The 21,329-nt window shown below is 43.0% G+C and overlaps 1 protein-coding gene across 1 annotated transcript; it reads right to left on the reverse strand.

Annotated features, from left to right (window-relative positions):
- Positions 1–8,200: 8,200 nt before the first annotated feature.
- stc1 (stanniocalcin 1) lies at positions 8,201–18,855 on the reverse strand. Its single transcript, XM_046348643.1, has 4 exons — positions 18,566–18,855; positions 13,209–13,351; positions 12,879–13,090; positions 8,201–12,700 (listed from the first exon to the last, which is right to left on the reverse strand). The coding sequence occupies exons 1-4, from the start codon at positions 18,678–18,680 to the stop codon at positions 12,400–12,402; spliced, it is 771 nt and encodes a 256-aa protein (XP_046204599.1). The 5' UTR covers positions 18,681–18,855; the 3' UTR covers positions 8,201–12,399.
- Positions 18,856–21,329: the final 2,474 nt, after the last annotated feature.

Here is a 21,329-nt window from a genome sequence, read left to right on the forward strand (position 1 = left end):
CATTGCTATCTAGCTGCACTCATGTTTTAAATGTAAAACCTCTTAAGGATAATTTAGTGTTGTGTGTATCGTGCTGCACTTGCCACCCCATTTGTGTCATGTGAAGTGTGCATAACTGCTTTGCTCAGTTAGCAAGCTAACAAAATAATCATTCTTCATGCACAGAACTCTGTAGTTAGACATGAAAGATGTAGACTTACTCTAGAAAAAAACATGTATTGCTTTAGTTACAACAATTCTGATAAAAAGGGTGTGGATTAGACTATAAAAAGTGCCACTATTTTTTTCCTTTTTCTTGTCACTCCTGTCGGCTCCCCGATGTGGAGATTAATGCTCTCTGATTGGCTCAAAGGCAAGTTGTTGGCCACTGAGGAGCATTGCGATTAGTAGAAACGTCAGGTTCATTGGTACCAAGTCGGTACGCAGCAGGTGAGTCTTTTGCTCTAGCAATAGAAGGAACGGCCTCCTACTCTGAAAAGTACCTATCAGCAGTCAGATTCTCCAAGCAAAATTCTTGCTTGAGAAATATTTTCCTAAAAGCAATTTTTTGTCAATTTTAATGGAAATCTATTACAGTAAGGTACTTAATTGTTGCCCAGAATTGTTTTCATATTGATATTCAAAAACGGGAAGTCTTCCGACTAGCTTGGAAAGGCAGTACCGTGCAGTATCGAAGAGCCCTCGCTGCTGCTCGATCATCCTATTTTTCCAACTTAATTGAGGAAAATAAGAACAATCCGAAATTAATTTTTGATACTGTCGCAAAGCTAACCAAAAAGCAGCATTCCCCAAGTGAGGAGTTTTTTGGATTGGATTTTCGCTTGGATTGCGTCCTACCTGACAGGTCGCTCCTACCAGGTGGCGTGGCGAGAATCTGTCTCCTCACCACGCGCTCTCACCACTGGTGTCCCCCAGGGCTCTGTTCTAGGCCCTCTCCTATTCTCGCTATACACCAAGTCACTTGGCTCTGTCATAACCTCACATGGTCTCTCCTATCATTGCTATGCAGACGACACACAATTAATCTTCTCCTTTCCCCCTTCTGATGACCAGGTGGCGAATCGCATCTCTGCATGTCTGGCAGACATATCAGTGTGGATGACGGATCACCACCTCAAGCTGAACTTCGGCAAGACGGAGCTGCTCTTCCTCCCGGGGAAGGACTGCCTGTTCCATGATCTCGCCATCACGGTTGACAACTCCATTGTGTCCTCCTCCCAGAGCGCTAAGAACCTTGGCGTGATCCTGGACAACAAACTGTCGTTCTCAACTAACATCAAGGCGGTGGCCCGTTCCTGTAGGTTCATGCTCTACAACATCCGCAGAGTACGACCCTGCCTCACACAGGAAGCGGCGCAGGTCCTAATCCAGGCACTTGTCATCTCCCGTCTGGATTACTGCAACTCGCTGTTGGCTGGGCTCCCTGCCTGTGCCATTAAACCCCTACAACTCATCCAGAACGCCGCAGCCCGTCTAGTGTTCAACCTTCCCAAGTTCTCTCACGTCACCCCGCTCCTCCGCTCTCTCCACTGGCTTCCAGTTGAAGCTCGCATCCGCTACAAGACCATGGTGCTTGCCTACGGAGCTGTGAGGGGAACGGCACCTCAGTACCTCCAGGCTCTGATCAGGCCCTACACCCAAATAAGGGCACTGCGTTCATCCACCTCTGGCCTGCTCGCCTCCCTACCACTGAGGAAGTACAGTTCCCGCTCAGCTCAGTCAAAACTGTTCGCTGCTCTGGCTCCCCAATGGTGGAACAAACTCCCTCACGACGCCAGGACAGCGGAGTCAATCACCACCTTCCGGAGACACTTGAAACCCCACCTCTTTAAGGAATACCTAGGATAGGATAAAGTAATCCTTCTCACCCCCCCCCCCCCTTAAAATATTTAGATGCACTATTGTAAAGTGGTTGTTCCACTGGATGTCATAAGGTGAATGCACCAATTTGTAAGTCGCTCTGGATAAGAGCGTCTGCTAAATGACTTAAATGTAAATGTAAATGTAGGAGGGCTTTCACTACAGCAGTAATAAATTCATGAACCTCTTTGAGGAAAAGATCATGATCATTAGAAAGCAAATTACGGGCTCCTCTTTAAATCTGCGTATTCCTTTTAAGCTTATCACGCCTTGGTCATTGTATTTTGTGTTTTTGTTATATGTTTGGGTAGGCCAGGGTGTGACATGGGTTTATATGTTGTTTTCGTGTTGGGGTTTGTATTATTTGGGATCGCGGCTGATTAGGGGTGTTGTTAGGCTTGGCTGCCTGAGGCGATTCTCAATCAGAGTCAGGTGCTTATCGTTGTCTCTGATTGGGAACCGTATTTAGGGAGCCATAGTTTCGCTTTATATTTTGTGGGTGATTGTTCCTGTCGTTGTGTAGTATTCACCAGATAGGCTGTAATTAGTTTCACGTTCCGTTCTGTTGTTTTTGTATTTAGTTTCAGTTATTTCATGTACCGCATTTTCATTCATTAAAGTAATGAGTAACCAACACGCTGCATTTCGGTCCGACTCTCTTCTTTCAACAGACGAACGCAGTTACTGAATCACCCACCACTCACGGACCGAGCAGCGTGTAAACTGGCAACGACGTAGACAGCTTCAGCAGCTCGACAGGTGGGCGGCCGACCCAGAGAGAGTGCAGGCACCCGCCTGGGATTCGCTTCAGCAGTGCGAAGAGGGCTACAGGCGAATGGAGTAAAAAAGGAAAACACGGCGACGCAGAGCGAAAACCGAAAGTAACCCCCAAATATTTATTGGGGGAGAGCGCAGAGAGAGAGTGGCTGAGTCAGGGTTCGGACCTGAGCCAACTCTCCCTGTTAATCGTGAAGAGCAGTTGCAGTGGGAGAGGCTGCACCTCTTGGAGAATTGGACATGGGAGGAGGAATTAGACGGTAAAGGACCCTGGGCTCAGCCTGGAGAATATCGCCGTCCACAGGAAGAAATAGAAGCGGATAAAGCGGAGAGGCGCTGGTATGAGGAGGCAGCACGGCGACGCGGTTGGAAGCCTGAAAAGCAGCCCCAAAAAATGATTGGGGGGGGCTAGAATGGAGTATGGTTATGCCAGGTAGGAGACCTGCGCAAACTCCCTGTGCTCACCGTTGGGCTAGAGAGACCGGGCAGGCACTGTGTTATGCTATGGAGCGCACAGTGTTTTCAGTGCGGGAGCATAGCCCGGTGCGGCACATACCAGCCCTTCCTATTGGCCGGGCTAGAGTGGGCATCGAGCCAGGTAAGCTTGGGCAGGCTCGGTGCTCAAGAGCTCCAGTGCGCCTGCACGGTCCGGTCTAACCAGAGCCACCTCCACACACCAGTCCTCCGGTAGCAGCTCCCCGCACCAGGCTTCCTGTGCGTGTCCTCGATCCAGTACCACCAGTTCCAGCACCACGCACCAGGCCTCCAGTGCGCCTCGCCTGTTCAGCGCAGCCAGTGCTTTTCTCCTCTCCTGCGCTGTCGGAGTCTCCTGCCTGTTTAGTGCAGCCAGAGCCTTTCTCGTCTCCTGCGCTGCCGGAGTCTCCCGTCTGCCCAGCGCCGCCAGTGCCGCCAGTCTGCCCAGCTCCGCCAGTGCTCCCAGTCTGCCCAGCGCCGCCAGTGCTCCCAGTCTGCCCAGCGCTGCCAGTGCTCCCAGTCTGCCCAGCGCCGCCAGTGCTCCCAGTCTGCCCAGCGCCGCCAGTGCTCCCAGTCTGCCCAGCGCCGCCAGTGCCGCCAGTCAGCCCAGCGCCGCCAGACATCCAGTCTCTTCCAGATCTGCCAGACAACCAGTCTCTTCCAGATCTGCCAGACAACCAGTCTCTTCCAGATCTGCCAGACAACCAGTCTCTTCCAGATCTGCCAGACAACCAGTCTCTTCCAGATCTGCTTGTCAACCTGAATATTCCAGTTCCGCCAGCCAGGATTTACCGGAGCCTACTACCTGCCTGAGCTTCATCTCAGTACTGGGCTTCCTCTCAGTACTGGGCTTCCTCTCAGTACTGGGCTTCCCCTCAGTCCCGGGCTGCTTCTGTCCCGAGCTGCCCCTCTGTCCCGAGCTGCCCCTCTGTCCCGAGCTGCCCCTCTGTCCCGAGCTGCCCCTCTGTCCCGAGCTGCCCCTCAGTCACGAGCTGCTCCTCAGTTATGTGGGGATCTGGGTGAGGACTATTAGGCCATGGTCGGCGGAGAGGGTGGATTATCCCAGGACGCGAAGGGGAGGAACAAGGACATTAATGGAGTGGGGTCCACGTCCCGAGCCAGAACCGCCACCATGGACAGACGCCCACCCGGACCCTCCCTATGCTTTTGAGGTGCGTCCAGGAGTCCGCACCTTAGGGGGGGGGGTTCTGTCACGCCTTGGTCATTGTATTTTGTGTTTTTGTTATATGTTTGGGTAGGCCAGGGTGTGACATGGGTTTATATGTTGTTTTCGTGTTGGGGTTTGTATTATTTGGGATCGCGGCTGATTAGGGGTGTTGTTAGGCTTGGCTGACTGAGGCGATTCTCAATCAGAGTCAGGTGCTTTTCGTTGTCTCTGATTGGGAACCGTATTTAGGGAGCCATAGTTTCGCATTGTATTTCGTGGGTGATTGTTCCTGTCTTTGTGTAGTATTCACCAGATAGGCTGTAATTAGTTTCACGTTCCGTTCTGTTGTTTTTGTATTTAGTTTCAGTTATTTCATGTACCGCATTTTCATTCATTAAAGTCATGAGTAACCAACACGCTGCATTTCGGTCCGACTCTCTTCTTTCAACAGACTAACGCCGTTACAAAGCTCAGCTGTCCTGAGTCTGCACAACTCTGCCAGGACCTAGGATCAAGAGAGACACTCAAGTGTTTTAGTACTATATCTCTTGACACAATGATGAAAATAATCATGGCCTCTAAACCATCAAGCTGCATACTGAACCCTATTCCAACTAAACTACTGAAAGAGCTGCTTCCTGTGCTTGGCCCTCCTATATTGAACATAATAAACGGGCTTTCTATCCACCGGATGTGTACCAAACTCACTAAAAGTGGCAGTAATAAAGCCTCTCTCGAAAAAGCCAAACCTTGACCCAGAAAATATAAAAAACTATTGGCCTATATCGAATCTTCCATTCCTCTCAAAATTTTTAGAAAAAGCTGTTGCACAGCAACTCACTGCCTTCCTGAAGACAAACAATGAATACGAAATGCTTCAGTCTGGTTTTAGACCCCATCATAGCACTGAGACTGCACTTGTGAATGTGGTAAATGACCTTTTAATGGCATCAGACCAAGGCTCTGCATCTGTCCTCGTGCTCCTAGACGTTAGTGCTGCTTTTGATACCATCGATCACCACATTCTTTTGGAGAGATTGGAAACTCGAATTGGTCTACACGGACAAGTTCTGGCCTGATTTAGACCTTATCTGTCGGAAAGATATCAGTTTGTCTCTGTGAATGGTTTGTCCTCTGACAAATCAACTGTACATTTCGGTGTTCTTCAAGGTTCCGTTTTAGGACCACTAAATTGTTTTCACTATATATTTTACCTGTTGGGGATGTCATTCGAAAACATAATGTTAACTTTCACTGCTATGCGAATGACACACAGCTGTACATTTCAATAAAACATGGGGAAGCCCCAAAATAGCCCTCGCTAGAAGCCTGTGTTTCAGACATAAGGAAGTGGATGGCTGCAAACTTTCTACTTTTAAACTCGGACAAAACAGAGATGCTTGTTCTAGGTCCCAAGGATCAAAGAGATCTTCTGTTTAATCTGACAATTAATCTTGTTGGTTGTACAGTCGTCTCAAATAAATCTGTGAAGGACCTCTGCGTTACTCTGTACCCTGATCTCTCTTTTGACGAACATATCAAAACTGTTTCAAGGACAGATTTACGTAACATTGCAATTATCAGAAACTTTCTGTTCAAAAATGATACAGAAAAATGAATCCATGCTTTTGTTACTTCTAGGTTAGACTACTACAATGCTCTACTTTTCGGCTACCCGGATAAAGCACTAAATAAACTTCAGTTAGTGCTAAATACGCTGCTAGAATCCTGACTAGAACCAAACATTTTGATCATATTACTCCAGTGCTAGCCTCCCTACACTGGCTTCCTGTTAAGGCAAGGGCTGATTTCAAGGTTTTACTGCTAACCTACAAAGCATTACATGGGCTTGCTCCTACCTATCTTTCTGATTTGGTCCTGCTGTACATACCTACATGTACGCTACGGTCACAAGACGCAGGCCTCCTATTTGTCCCTAGAATTTCTAAGCAAACAGCTGGAGGCAGGGCTTTCTCCTATAGAGCTCCATTTTTATGGAACGGTCTGCCTACCCATGTGAGAGACGCAGACTCGGTCTCAACCTTTAAGTCTTTACTGAAGACTCATCTCTTCAGTGGGTCATATGATTGAGTGTAGTCTGGCCCAGGAGTGTGAAGGTGAACGGAAAGGCACTGGAGCAACAAACTGCCCTTGCTGTCTCTGCCTGGCCGGTTCCCCTCTCTCCACTGGGATTCTTTGCCTCTAACCCTATTACAGGGGCTGAGTCACTGGCTTACTGGTGCTCTTTCATGTCGTCCCTAGGAGGGGTGCGTCACTTGAGTGGGTTGAGTCACTGATGTGATCTTCCTGTCTGGGTTGGCGCCCCCCCTTGGGTTGTGCTGTGGCGGAGATCTTTGTGAGCTATACTCGGCCTTGTCTCAGGATGGTAAGTTGGTGGTTGAAGATATCCCTCTAGTGGTGTGGGGGCTGTGCTTTGGCAAAGTGGGTGGGGTCATATCCTTCCTGTTTAGCCCTGTCAGGGGGTATCATCGGATGGGGCCACAGTGTCTCAGCCTCCAGTATTTATGCTGCAGTAGTTTATGTGTCGGGGGGCTAGGGTCACTCTGTTATATCTGGAGTACTGTCTTATCCGGTGTCCTGTGTGAATTTAAGTATGCTCTCTCTAATTCTCTCTTTCTCTCTTTCTCTCTTTCTCTCGGAGGACCTGAGCCCTAGGACCATGCCTCAGGACTACCTGGCATGATGACTCCTTGCTGTCCCCAGTCCACCTGGCTGTGCTGCTGCTCCAGTTTCAACTGTTCTGTCTGCGGCTATGGAATCCTGACCTGTTCACCAGACGTGCTACCTGTCCCAGACCTGCTGTTTTCAACTCTCTAGAGACAGCAGGAGTGGTAGAGGTACTCTTAATGATCGGCTATGAAAAGCCAACTGACATTTACTCCTGAGTTGCTGACTTGCTGCACCCTCGACAACTACTGTGATTATTATTATTTGACCATGCTTGTCATTTATGAACATTTGTACATCTCGGCCATGTTCTGTTATAATCTCCACCCAGCACAGCCAGAAGAGGACTGGCCACCCCTCATAGCCTGGTTCCTCTCTAGGTTTCTTCCTAGGGTTCGGCCTTTCTAGGGAGTTTTCCTAGGTTTTAGGCTGGGTTTCTGTACAGCACTTTGAGATATCAGCTGATGTACGAAGGGCTATATAAATACATTTGATTTGATTTGTTATTAAAATGGCTGAATTGGGTCTTTAAATATCTATACTTGTAGTAAAAGAGGCTAGTGCTCTGCACTGTGCAAGAGAATGGGCTGATGACTTCCATGCGAGTGCCTCTTTAAAAGCAGAACATGTTGGAATCACTCCATGGAGAGAAGCTGCATCACCTATTCCTTGGGACTGGAGTGCTGCTGATGAGAAAGCCCTACAGGACTCTTCCAAATTGGCATGAAATGATATCTGCCTCTGACTGAGATAGCGGTCATGCAGCCACTTGCGTACCGCTCTCTCTTTTCCTGGGGCACTCCAATGATATAGGCACTTTGCAGTTTCAGCTCGTTTGTGCTCAAGTTTAAGAAAGTTGATTTTCATAAGGACATGCTCTATTTGTCCTTGTTTTCTACTTCATGGGTCCTAGCAGATTTGTCACAGCCAGAAAGCACTGAGGAGATATGGCTGGCTTGTGTAATATTCTATGGTATTGGTAGCAAGCTTCCCTATTCTGAATCAGACTGGAGATTAATATTGGCCATTGTGATATGCACATCTACTCTCAAGTGATGGAACTGCTTGTAATATCATCAGACAAATAACAACTCATTACAGTACAATTATTTATAGATATTCACTGCTAATAATTGCACTTTTTCAGATTTGAAGTTTAGATGTACAGTACGTGTTAGCAGAACAAAGTTTACATGTTAGTAAAATGAATGCAGTCAACACATTTGATACCATATGCCAGATATGATAATAGTTTATTTCTAATCAGCAAAGACACACAGATGATACATTTGTATCTTTCATAAGTTTCAGCACAGAGAAAAAACCCATACATATCTACAGTATGGGTATATATGTAGATGAGTATGTATTAAAGTGCAAGTGATTTACAAGGATCAATCATGCTTAACATACAGTAGCTACTGTATTAAGGAACTTCAGCAAGCAATCTCCTCAAATGTCTTACTGATTAATTTCATCGACGAATTTGAAAGTAAAGTAACTGTCACTACGATTAAGATGTAATTCTTATTAATCACCCCAGTAGTTTTAATTCTGGCAAAAGTATACATATACTGTATTTATATTGATTTCAAGTCTTGAGAAGAACGAGTACCATGAAGTTCCAGAGTTCAGGGAGCCCAGTCCCCAACCTGCCCTAAACGTATAGTGTATCAAAAGAAAATGCTGCTGATGATTTCACTATGGATAGATTTAGCTATAGATCTAGCTAATAATGCAGTAGGCCTACCACCCCAAATTCACCCTAATCTTGATTTGCAACAAATAGCGTAGCCCTTTCCTGCAGTCAAATGACCAACTGGCTGGAATTAGTGGCCTCATGGGTGGAATTATTCATATTTTTCATAATTCATAAACATGTATTTTTTTTAACGCATAAGATCCGGTGTTTCTTTGCAAAAGGTTTTGTTATATTTCAGTGTTCTGTGATGTATACAAAGTGTAATATTGGGATGCAAACTTAAAATGGAATACATTTCAACTCTATATCTTACATGGTACAGGTGTCTTCATTTATCAAGCCCATAACCACGTGTGTGAGGTGTATACTTTTGTTTCAAAGGGTGCGTTAGTAAATCCACTCCGGCTATCTACGCCGATTTCCGGACACTCTCATCTGAGTGTGCAAAAGCACAGAATAACTGAGCAATTTATGACCGGTGTCAGTAAATGTTAGCAAAAAACATAATTAAATTGTTGTCAGCAGAACAATTAGTCAACAACGCTCTACGTAACATGAAAACCAGCTCTGCTGGGGTGAGTAAAATGGTCAGAGTGAGGTGTTCTGTCATTTGTGTCTGGAAGTAGCTAGCAAGCAAACTTCAGCCAGTTAGCTTGGGTGCTTAAGTGCAGTTGTGAGGTCAGGAAGCGTGGATCAATCCTACTCCTCGGCCAGAGCGTGCAGTGTGTGCTCTGAAAAAGCTATGAATTTACAAACGCCCAGAGCACATTGGTACTTCAGAGTGAATTTATGAACACACCTAAAATAGATTTGTTGACCCTGATTTAGCCCACTGCAGTAAAAGGCTAATGAACAAAACATGTCTTGAAATAACAAAATCTGACTTGTAAGTCTGTTAATTTAATTTAATTCTCAGACTTTCATACACCACCTTTAAACGAAACACACATTCTAAGATACGTTAACGAACCATCTAGGTTTGGGCACATCCTCATCAGAACAGACATTCAATATAAGATACATTCTCTGAAGTTACCCAGAACTTGGATGTATAAGCATAGTCTCAAGGGAGAGGAAATAAACAGAACACCATTGGCATATATTCACTGCAAGCAACATTCAAAGAAATGTACAAATTCCAGAAGAAGTGCCAAACTGAATGTAAATGGTAAAATGCAAGTTTACAGATTGATGCTAGGTTCTGTGAATGGGTTTTTACCAAAGATATCCAAGTAAATGTTTTAGGGGAAATTATAATCCATCATACAAGGGAGCAAGCTATTCTTTAGCAGCAACTGTTCTGGATTTGTCCAGCTATTACAGACAGAGATATTAACAGTACAGAAAGGACCCATCACAAGTGTTGAACAATTCAGTGGCCCTTTAGTGGTCATAAGAGATGCAAAGTGCACATGTAACATAAGTAATACAGTCTTAACATTTCTGAGGGATTTTTTTCCTTACTTTTTTATTTTGAATATACACAATATTGCTACTAAAAGCAAGATATTATATCCCAAGAAAAATACTAAACAAAAAAACAATACAACAGAGACCACAGCAACAAAGTCAGCAACAGAAAGGGGGAGTCCAGGGGCACGTTGTCTGCTACTTCACTATACGTATGGGAGCAAATAAGCTGCTGCCACATATATTCAGCATCAGCTGGCTTTGTTTGTGACAAAGGGCATGTTTGTGTGTTACTGTGAATCCTCCATATGAGAGATTATTGCATAGGTTTGTGAGTTCTTAACATTTCAAATGATTTTGTATTGTAAAACCATCACATCTCTTTAATGATCTTTCCCCCTGTTGTACGTCTCCCTCGGCCAGGCATGTGCACTGTGAGAATACACTGCTCAACATCTTATGAATTCATCTCCCCCTGTTGTACGTCTCCCCCAGCCAGGCATGTGCACTGTGAGAATACACTGCTCAACATCTTATGAATTCATCTCCCCCTGTTGTACGTCTCCCTCGGCCAGGCATGTGCACTGTGAGAATACACTGCTCAACATCTTATGAATTCATCTCCCCCTGTTGTACGTCTCCCTCGGCCAGGCATGTGCACTGTGAGAATACACTGCTCAACATCTTATGAATTCATCTCCCCCTGTTGTACGTCTCCCTCAGCCAGGCATGTGCACTGTGAGAATACACTGCTCAACATCTTATGAATTCATCTCCCCCTGTTGAAGCACTAATTAATGGAGTTATGTCACTAGGGTAAGCTTTCTGAGAGATACATTATTTTGCATGATGTTAAGAATAGATTCAGCAAATGCTTTGCAGTTCCGTCTTCAAGTTTAGCTGTTTGTTAAATGTACAATGAATGGCTTGACCACAATTTCTCTCTAGCTTTATAACATTATTAACTGGGTTTGGAAAATAAACACAAAGTCCCCTTGCAACAGTACATAAGTGACAATGTTGTTCCCCTATGTCCAGCACAGAGTCATACCATGAGTCCTATTCAGTCAACAGAGGGGAAAGTGTGGAGAATGGCAGATACTATAGTATTTGATCATGAGCCCCCATTGACATAGGAGCCATGACCAAACTGCACTTTAAAATTGTATATATCTGTAACTAAAACTACAGCAACATCATAAAATAACAAGTTAAATATAGTAGGAAAATAAATATCAATGTTATACCAACAAGGCTTTTAAATAGTCATTATCAACACTGGAAGTCAGTGTGTATGATCCAACCCCTCCGTGTCATATTCACCAGGGAGAATATTGTTCATCAGTCCAAGGGTGTGACCTCTATCAATCTCAGAAGGTCACCTGCTCATAAGTTACACTGCTGGTCCGTACTTATTGTGAACTGAGTGTTTCAGGACAGAACATATGTAGTTGTATCTAAACAATGCTATATTCTCTGGTATTTGGCGTTAGCTAAACACCTTCCACCACATTTAAGTCTGGTTTGAATAACATTTTGGGTGGTTTCAAGTTATTTGGTCGGTCTAAAGTAGCTTCCTGCGCAAAGTTGATTAGGATTGCTCTCATCTGAGGGACACGCCTCTCTCACAGAGCTAGCTGTGGCCATCTGAGACGAATAATTAATAAATAAATAAATCCTGTTTGTGTCAGTGACTACGTGACACTGATTTATATAGCACACTCATTTGACTAATCTCATAATATAGAAATATCTCACATAAACTGTATGAAACGTCTATTAATAATGATCTATTGATGAAGATATTGTTGACTTATCAATTGATATTCTACTAATGGATGCACATTTGAATATTGCAACCGAAATGATTTGGAAACACTTGTGCTCTATAGATATGAACCATACCTGCAGGTTTATGCTTGAAATCCTAGACAGAAAACTTAGAGGGACATCATCCTCACTAGGCTCTCAGATGATACTTGGCTCTCAGATGATACTATATCAAGTATGGGAAGTGAACAGGAATGAACAGGGCCAAGTTGTGGTGCTACAATAACAACATGTTCAATGAACAAACAGTGTGAGTGATAAGAGTTAGGAAATAGTTTAGGGGAGGGGATCCTCTCAAACCTAAGGTACCTCACACAACAACTCAAACTTTGATGTTAAACATACTTGAAACACATTGGCTATTCTCTTAGAGGTGCATGTTATTTTCCAGTCTGGAGAGGAATGATTCTTAAATACCCAAGTGAAGAGACCACTGTTAGCTTGTTTATGTTTTTGAGGGGTGTGTGTAGTTTCCGGATCTGAGTGGGAGTTAGGAGCTGTCACCAGTGGCACGCTTCTTGCCTAAATGGCTGGCAGAGTCTCTGTTGCGTAGACCAGGCTGGATCTTATACATGTGTGGACCCATGGACCACTGCAAGCTCCCACGGCCCTCCACTCCAGTTGGAATGGCAGCAGCAATAGCAGCAGCAGCCGAGGGGCAGGGCTTGTTCTGCAGCAGCTGGAAGAGAATAGTCATCTCTGGGCCAAGCCTGGACACCATACTGGCCCTCACCAGGTCCACAGTCTCCTCATCACAGTCCATCAGGCTCTGGAGGAGCTTACCGTAAAACCTACAAGAGGATGCAGCATGCATTTTTGTTGCTGTACAATTTCAAAGTATGTTTTGGGAGCCCATTGAAATGTATTTGCTTCAATAGAGTGAGTGTATCAAATGGATAGCTTTTGTTGTACTAAGATGAAGTTAAACAGAAATGGAAGCCCTTTGACCCACGTTTTCTAGGAACTCACCTGTTGGGGAAGTGGCTTGGGAGCTGTGCCACCTCTCCAATGGCATCTGGGTTGATGCGGGCGATAGTGCAGATATCTAGCTTGCTGTAGCACTCCTCCTGAACCTCTGAGATCATTCTTTGGAAGGTGGAGCAGCGGCGGATGGTGGGGAACACCTTTGAGGTGATGCCGTTGGCAATGCACTTGAGGCTTTCTTTAACAAAGGCTTTGCCCTGCAAAAAAACACATAATATCACAGTCATACCACAGAACATGACTCAACTTCAGTTAACAGGTTCAATCTACTGCAACATATTGTGTCAGATTTGAAGAGAGGAAGAATGATCATACCTGAGTGTCAAATTTAGCTGCACTGTAGAGAAAGGACTTGCAGATGTCGTGCATGCCATCTGTGTCACACGTGGAGTTCTCCAGGCAGGCGAAAGCTCCACAGCCTACTTGGAGGGCACTGTTCAGACAGCGTGCCACATCAGCTGTAGACAGAGGGAAGGGATCATTAGCCTTGGGCAGGCTACCATGTACCTCTCAACAAGAATTGAAAGATAAGTCTGTATTGGTTGTGAACCAAACAAGGAAGTGATCTGATGAGAATTTACATGCATAGTTGATTCTATGCCGATATCATCAATATTCAGACAAATTACAACTTGACTGGTCACTGGACACGTCAAACCCTTTAAAACTGGGAGACAATTTAGGATAATTACATTTCCTCTTCCTGGGAAAGAATTTTATGGATATTCCAGCATTTTGGTTCTTGGAACAGCCTTGTGACCAACTGCACCACAAATACCCAAAGGTCTCTTATGGAGTCATGGCATGTCACACCCACACACACTGGTGCGAGTGTTGCTTATTCAGGATCAGGTTCTGCTGACTTTCACTTTTGGCACCAGACCCCTTGTTTCCATTACCCTCATATGTGACAAGGCAATAATATTATGCTCAATTGGAAGGTGTGCCAAACCACCTCTGACACTCATCACCATGAACTGTGCACACTTAACAGTACAGTCAAGTACCCTGCCCACCATGGGTCACTGCCCCATTCCTCAGAAATAGATCTAATGTGCATGTGTCACATTAATATAGCCTCAGATGTAATATTAAAGAGCAAGCTGATATACACAGCTGTGTAAACTACTCTGACAAGGCAAAGATCTAAAGTATCCAGAAAACCCCCAAATGTCTTCTAATGAGTACCTCTAATGTCCATTTAGTAAGACTGGGACAAGTTCATGGTAAGCATACAGCAATTGTGACAATGAGCTGATGTACTGTATCACAAATGGATGCACTCTCATTCATTGAACCTTTTGGGTCCAGCCGAGCCCACACTAATTAACTAGCAAATCAGCAATGAATCGCTATGGCTGTCAAGCAGATAAGTGTTCTCTAAGTGATACAACACTCTAATCACTAATCGAACTGTCCCTCCACCGTGTTTCTCTCAGGTCGTTAGATAATGTCTACATTCTGTGGATGCACGCATAGAAATATAGAAATGGTATTTCTAAAGATGCACACCCCCTCTGTATCTCTTATTGGTAGGACCAAGGAGGCCAATGCTGCAGATACTTAGTCTGATGTAACCTCTGCATTGGTTTAAATAACAAATAAGGGCTTAATGATCACACCTAGATAACACCTCATATATTCCCTTATCTCCTAATTTAGGCCTTTCACTGCTCTGCTCATTTTATGGGACTGTTAATACAACTGCCTTTCTGAGAATGTAGGCTATAGAAAAACATCTCATATACACATTTTTGGAAAGAGTGCATGAGCACTTATTCCAACAACTAATTTACCGGTTAACAGAATACATGGTGGCAGACAGCCCCCTGCAATGTAGACCTAGACCATTCATTTATTTTTATTTTTTATTGCTATACAATATCATCACTTTTAAGGGGCCGTGCTTAGTTGAAATACTATGAGCTGTTTCAGTTGGCAAGCCATTGAAAAGGGACTTAAAGGGAGCCTACTGAATGAGCAACCTGGACTTCACATAGTAAATGTAAATCCAGGAGACTCCATTTTGGATGATACAGTATGTTACGAATTACAATTCATATGATATGTTACGAATTGTAATTTGTGCAATATGTTACAAATTTGAAAAACATATAATATTTGATAAATTTCAATTTGTTGTGGCTAACCTTAGCTATGTGGCTAGGTGGCTAATGCTACCATTTGCTAAGTGGCTAACATTAGCTAGGCTAGGGGTTAGGGTTAGTGGTTTTGTTCATTCGGATCCCCATTATCTTTAGTAGAAGCAGCAGCTACTCTTCCTGCAACCCACAAAAAAAACATGACAAGTAACAAAACACTGATACACCGATAAACAAGGACAGTCACACAAATGTAAAATGCAATGATGCAACAATACAACTAAAAACGAATATAAATAATACAACTAAGAATCTGACTGTTAGAGTGTGTCTGCTTGTGTGTGTCCCTTCACAGTCCCCGTCGTTCCATTAGTTATTTAATCTGTTTTTAAAAGGAAATGTTGCTGTTTGCTTTACTATTGGAGATGGAAGAGAGATCCATGCGATCATGGTTCTGTATAAAACTATGCGTTGCCGTGAATTCGTTTTGAACTTAGGGACTGTGAATAGACCCCTGGTGGCATGTCTTGTGGGGTATGTATGGGTGTCTAGTTAAATGTTATTTGATGATGCAGACAATCTAGAATTTTCATCAGTAATATTTATCATAAAAACTAGACAAGATGCAGTACATTTCTTGTCAACCCTCAATCAGGAAAGACTGACATGCATGTTGTTGATGTTAGTTCTGCATGTGCAGTTAAGGGCAAGGTGTGCTGCTCTGTTAGGAGCAGTTAGGTTAACGGGTTAAGGTTAGGGTTAGCTAACATAATAAGTAGTTGCAAAGTAGTAAGTAGTTGCTAATTAGCTAAAGTTGTCCGTGATGAGATTCGAACACACAACCTTTGGGTTGTTGGAAGTTTGCATTATATGCCAACCGATCCACCCTGACAAGCGACCCTACTTTTGTTTTTGCCTTAAGTAACCTTCCTTGTTATATCATAAATAAGGGTCCTGGATTTACATTTACTATGTTATACCTCGTCTATGAGACCAGACTGGAATGAGTGGGTGGGGACGAGCATCATGCCCAGTGGTGACACGTCATTCAGGTCAGGTTTGAGCCCCACCTGTTTAGCTAAATCAATTTTTTTAAATTGCCTGTTTTGCCTGGTATTTTGGCATTAATACATGTCATGTATCAATTTGCAAACAATGTAAAAAAACAAAAACATAATTGACTTAATAAAGCCACGTACAAACATGGTCTTTTTTTTGCTTTCTTGAGTAAGGCACCTCCAAAATGCAGGTGTTTCAGCCTAGCACAGTGCTTTCTGTGTCGGTGGGGCAGCTTGCAGACAATACGGAGCGTAGGGGTTGGTATTGTTCTCTAGTTGCGCCGTGATTGGCTCAGTGTTCTGTCACTCATGGGGACACTAATGTCACTGCAGAATCTACGGGTAGAGCTAAAACAAATGTAGGCCCCTTGTGTGCTGCCCTAGACTAACATTAGAAATGCCCATCCAAGAAGGCTCAATGTCATTGGCCACAGATAAAATGACATCAAACCACGTTATATCTTCCTTAGCTTTGATTGGACTGATCATGTCATCATACTTTCAAAATCTTAGCTAGCAAGCTAGACCAGCAGTCATGTTTCAAGTCAGCAATCTACTGGCAAATCCTTTTCAATTCTTGTCATATGAAGAGAAATTATAGATAAAATGTATCGGTGGTCATTGGCCATAAACATTGCACAAGTTGGAAAATCGCAAATTCAACAATTAGTGTTAATGCGCCACTGCAGCCCCGGGTTCGATTACAGGCTGTTTGCCCCACCAAGATTTACATGCTAAAATCGCGACAGATCATGTCACACATTGCACACTGTACTTCTTTGAGTCTGGATAGAACACCTGGTCAATGGCCAACATTCCTTCCTCGAAGAAATGAACGTCTCCACATAGAGAAGATATAGGCCTCTAGTGGCCAAACGGACGTTTTAGCATGGGCAGCGCCATTGAGCGCTTCAATTTTAATGTAGTCAAGGATGGCTACAGGCTGCCACTTTTTATTTTAGGAACTCAGTCGGTGTCTCAATTTACCGTTGAGAGTTAGAATAGTAAAATATACAGTTCGAAATTTGGTTGTGCATCAACAGTTCTTCTCTTGTTAAGTCAGTCAGTTAGCTATGTCAGCTAACATTTTTTTATTGGTAAATTAGTCTAGCCAGTTATCTGAACTTGTAGTAATATTGACCGAATACCGACTGCACACGAAGGGCATGTGCCCAGGGGTCCTGACCTTCAGGTGGCCCACATTTATTTTGTTAGTCACGCTCACTCAAAATGTGTAGAATTGCAGGAAATTATCTTTAAAACTGCCAACATTTCTATCCACCCCATGGCTAAACGAGTAGAATTTCTGGAATTTAGATTTATTTTTAATGCTAAAGTGTTTAGGGCCCCCAAAAGGCTAGAGACGGCCCTGAATGTAGTCAACTGGTTGTGACTTCCAACTTCATTGGCTGATCCCTCCAAATCTCACTTAGGGCCGCCAAAAGTAGAGAGCCAGCCCTTAATGTAGTCAACTGGGTGGGACTTACAACTTCATTGGTTGATCTTTCCATTAGGAGGTGGACAACTTCAAAATGGAGATTGTCTCAATGGCACTGCCCATGCTGTCACGGATGCTACAATGGCACAGATACAAAAATGAGTACTCTATCTATCTCTATGTGTTTCCACCGTCTTTGCTTTCACTTTGATAGGCCTATCCCCTTCAAGTTTGTTCTGGCATTAGGTGCTTCATTCATCCAGTCAAGACCGTAGCCAGTAGCCACAGGTGGGTGCAGTAGTCCGTATTTATTTATCCTACAGCAATAGTATCTTCACTTTACACTGGTGACTGCTTTGAAGAATACCAATACATTTCAAATGTGATGGGTCCATAGTTGTTTCCAAACACTTCCAAATAATTTATTTTGTGGTTAAAAAAAAATATATATCTTTAACGGTGCGTAAAGCAACATTGCAGGTAGACTAATGTATGACATATGCAACACTGAAACGACATTACTTGTCGAGTATGTGACACAATCTATAAGAAAAACAAGTGTTTATAATACAGTAAAGGCAGTGACAAAATAACCATTGATGCATTGATCCACACGATACAAGTGGGCTCACCTGCATCAATGCATTTCCATATCTGTCCTAAAAGAAATATGAATCTCTCTCATGTTCTCTTCTCCGGTCACTCATCGGGTTTAAACAACCCACACGACCATTAATTCAAAGACATTTGTTCATAGACCATTTATTCAACAGCTGATGGTGGTATTCAGCTTTCAAGCACAGGTGTCAGTCACTGCGAAACTCGCACTCATCTGTTGCCGGTAAAACACCGGTAACGGTGAGTAACCTATCCTTCGAGCTATTCATTATTCTGTCGATCAAGGCGTTCGTTCACTTGGAAACAGAGCTGCATATCATGAAATCGCAAACATTTCCCCCCCATACTGTGCAGTGCATACAAGGTAATATAGGATAAAAAAAAATATATGTGCATGAGAACACCGCATCCGCTCAAAAATATGCAATATTGTAAAATATACTGTTTGTTACTTACAAGGGGTATTTGCTGAAAAGCGGGCTCTTCTGGGTGAATACGACTCGTTCTGATCCAGTTCATATGCAGATGCAATCAGCACCATTAGAAGAAAAAGTCCGGTCCTCAAAGGCATTATTCAATAATCACTGATGATCTAACAAAATACAAATAGTGTTTCTTGCTTGTCTGATATATAGTTCATACAGCTCTGAAGATGTACAGTGCCGTGTTTTCAACAATGTAATTCTATTAGGTTACTAAGTAGGCTACCATCTACACAATGCGGCTTCCATGGACCGTACACTGATTTCTTTTGACGAGCATGACAGATAGAGCGCTGGTCTGCATGGGTTTATATCGGACTGCGCACATTACGAGTCTCCTGGCTCGCCCAATCAAAACACAGCATCCACGACCACGCTTTCTCTCTCCACGACCATGCTTTCTCTCTTCAGTCGCCTAATTGAGTGATCATTTTACTGTAGCCTACATTGAAATTCAACTCATGTTGTCTTGGGCAGCCTATTACGCGACAATGATAGCCTACATACATTATTGTTTGAGTTGATAAAACAATGAAGCTTTAGTGCCTCTTGTCAACTCAAGTCCAACAGAGTTCATTAGCCTGTTTATTCAGTCAAAATTGACATTCATTTGTTTTAATAGTCAATGACTTTCCGTGTATCTGTTCTCTTCAACCAACCGTTGACTGGCATATTCACTTGATTGATTGTTAATTAAGTTTCTGTGCGCCATATGCAAACTTCAATAGTGAAATATATTTAATGTTACCTGATGTTACCTGAACCCATGCAAACCAATATCATATTGTCCTTTTCTGCTATTTCCATTTGCTAAAATAGACAGGACAGATTGGTAGCAACATTGACACTGGGTAAGTTCTCGACAACCAATGGCATGGTCCAGTCCAATTTATGTCAACACGAATGTATCAATTGCATCTTGAAACAATGCTCAATTACTTTATTATGTTTATTTATTGCCTGCCGGAATGAATAGATGACATAATGTGTATACGTTATACTGCTTAGGCTAATAGATGTGATTTAATAACCTGCGATTTTAGTCAAATGGATTGCGCGCTTTGTCGTACATAAATGTCTTAGAAAAAATATCAACTGAAGTTATTCAAATGATTAGACTTTTATCGCATTGGCATTTTGCTGAACCATGCTCAATAAATGATACCATTGTTGGTTTAACGGATAGAATGTATTTAACATTGAGATAAACTACCTCATTATTGACATAAAGTATGTTTTGTATGGATAACCATCATTGTTGACGTATTCCCTGCTTCGCGGCATGCCGGTGAGAGACTTAGCCAGGCACGGATCCAAACGAGTTGGAGCTACATGTGCCAAAGGGATGCCAATAAAGTGTCATCCATGTCTGAGCATAGTAACATCCTTGATCTATTCAAACATTAATCAATGGAAGGCAAACAAAGCCTAATAGAAACGTTTGGTTAACTGAATTCATGTACTTCAGTGTCAAATTGGTGATATTCCACATTACAGTGGCATTATGCCAAGGTGTAATGCTGGTATCTCCATGTCAGTACATCCATCCATCTATCCATTTGTAGATTTATGTATAGCCTATGCTACTCTACTAGAGTGACTTTGGTGTAAAGCCAATGTAATACCTGAGCTTGATCCTCACTTTCTGGTCTTGGAAGCCACTATGTGCAGGCTTTGGTTTCAGTCCAGCACTAACACACCTGATTCAACTTATTGTATTTTTGGACCAAACCTGCCCATTCTATTTCAACAAGAGTTATACATATTTATCTCTTATCTAGGCCATAATAGCATTAGATCTGGGAGACAAGGAATAGAACATCATCTTGTTTAGAATCAAAGCATTTGATCAGTTGAGTTGTCTTTCATGTGGCACCACATACAGAAATACACAACTCACATCTAACATCACAAATACACAACTCTCACACATATCTACATTTGTAGGCCTATAATATCTCCACAATCTTATATTGGCAGAGTGCTTTTACATTAGTGAGCCCTCATTCACATTTTCATAGGCTACCTTGTGGAATATTATAATTACTTTTTTTTATTAATATATATATTTTACGGTTATGGTATTGGTATTTTCTTCATAGGCAGTCCCAGGAAACTTCCAAACGTAATAGAGGCCCAATATAGAATTCTCTCACTCCTGGAAGTCTGGTCCTCAGACACCATTTAGTAATTTACCTTGTTTCACTTTTTTTCATGACAGGAAAAGTAAACTGGAACATAGGAATGTGCCCTTGAGTGCTTAATATAAGAAATGTAGTGCCATTTTGGCTAAAGAAAGAATCCATATGTTTGCTCAGCATTTTACATGAAATTACTTGTTTTCTTTTCTGGTGTTTCAAAGAATAAATGTTCAAAGACTTTTATGAAAGCATCTCTCTCTCTCTTTGTTAGAATTGCTTTGGCGATGGTGATGCTTTAACTCTGATTGGTTTTACCCCAGAACACCGTTCAGAGCCAGGCACTTTGCCAAGTCTCCTCTTGGCAGCTTGTCTTTCCAGGGTAGTTCAAACATGGCAACATAGTCTCTGTTAGATATCTTTCATAGAAAACCCAAGGCTGTCCACTGTCGTACAGAGGCGTACTGCCCTGTGCTACAGTGCAATGGTCAAATGAGTTCATCAAAATGTAACATCCCAAATTAATTAAACATAGATCCTTAAATCCCAGGATTTATTGAGTGCCTATTCCTGGGACTCTCTAGAAGTTGGTAAAATCCC

This window comes from Oncorhynchus gorbuscha, linkage group LG05 (genome assembly GCF_021184085.1).
Source record: "Oncorhynchus gorbuscha isolate QuinsamMale2020 ecotype Even-year linkage group LG05, OgorEven_v1.0, whole genome shotgun sequence".
NCBI lineage: Eukaryota > Metazoa > Chordata > Actinopteri > Salmoniformes > Salmonidae > Oncorhynchus > Oncorhynchus gorbuscha.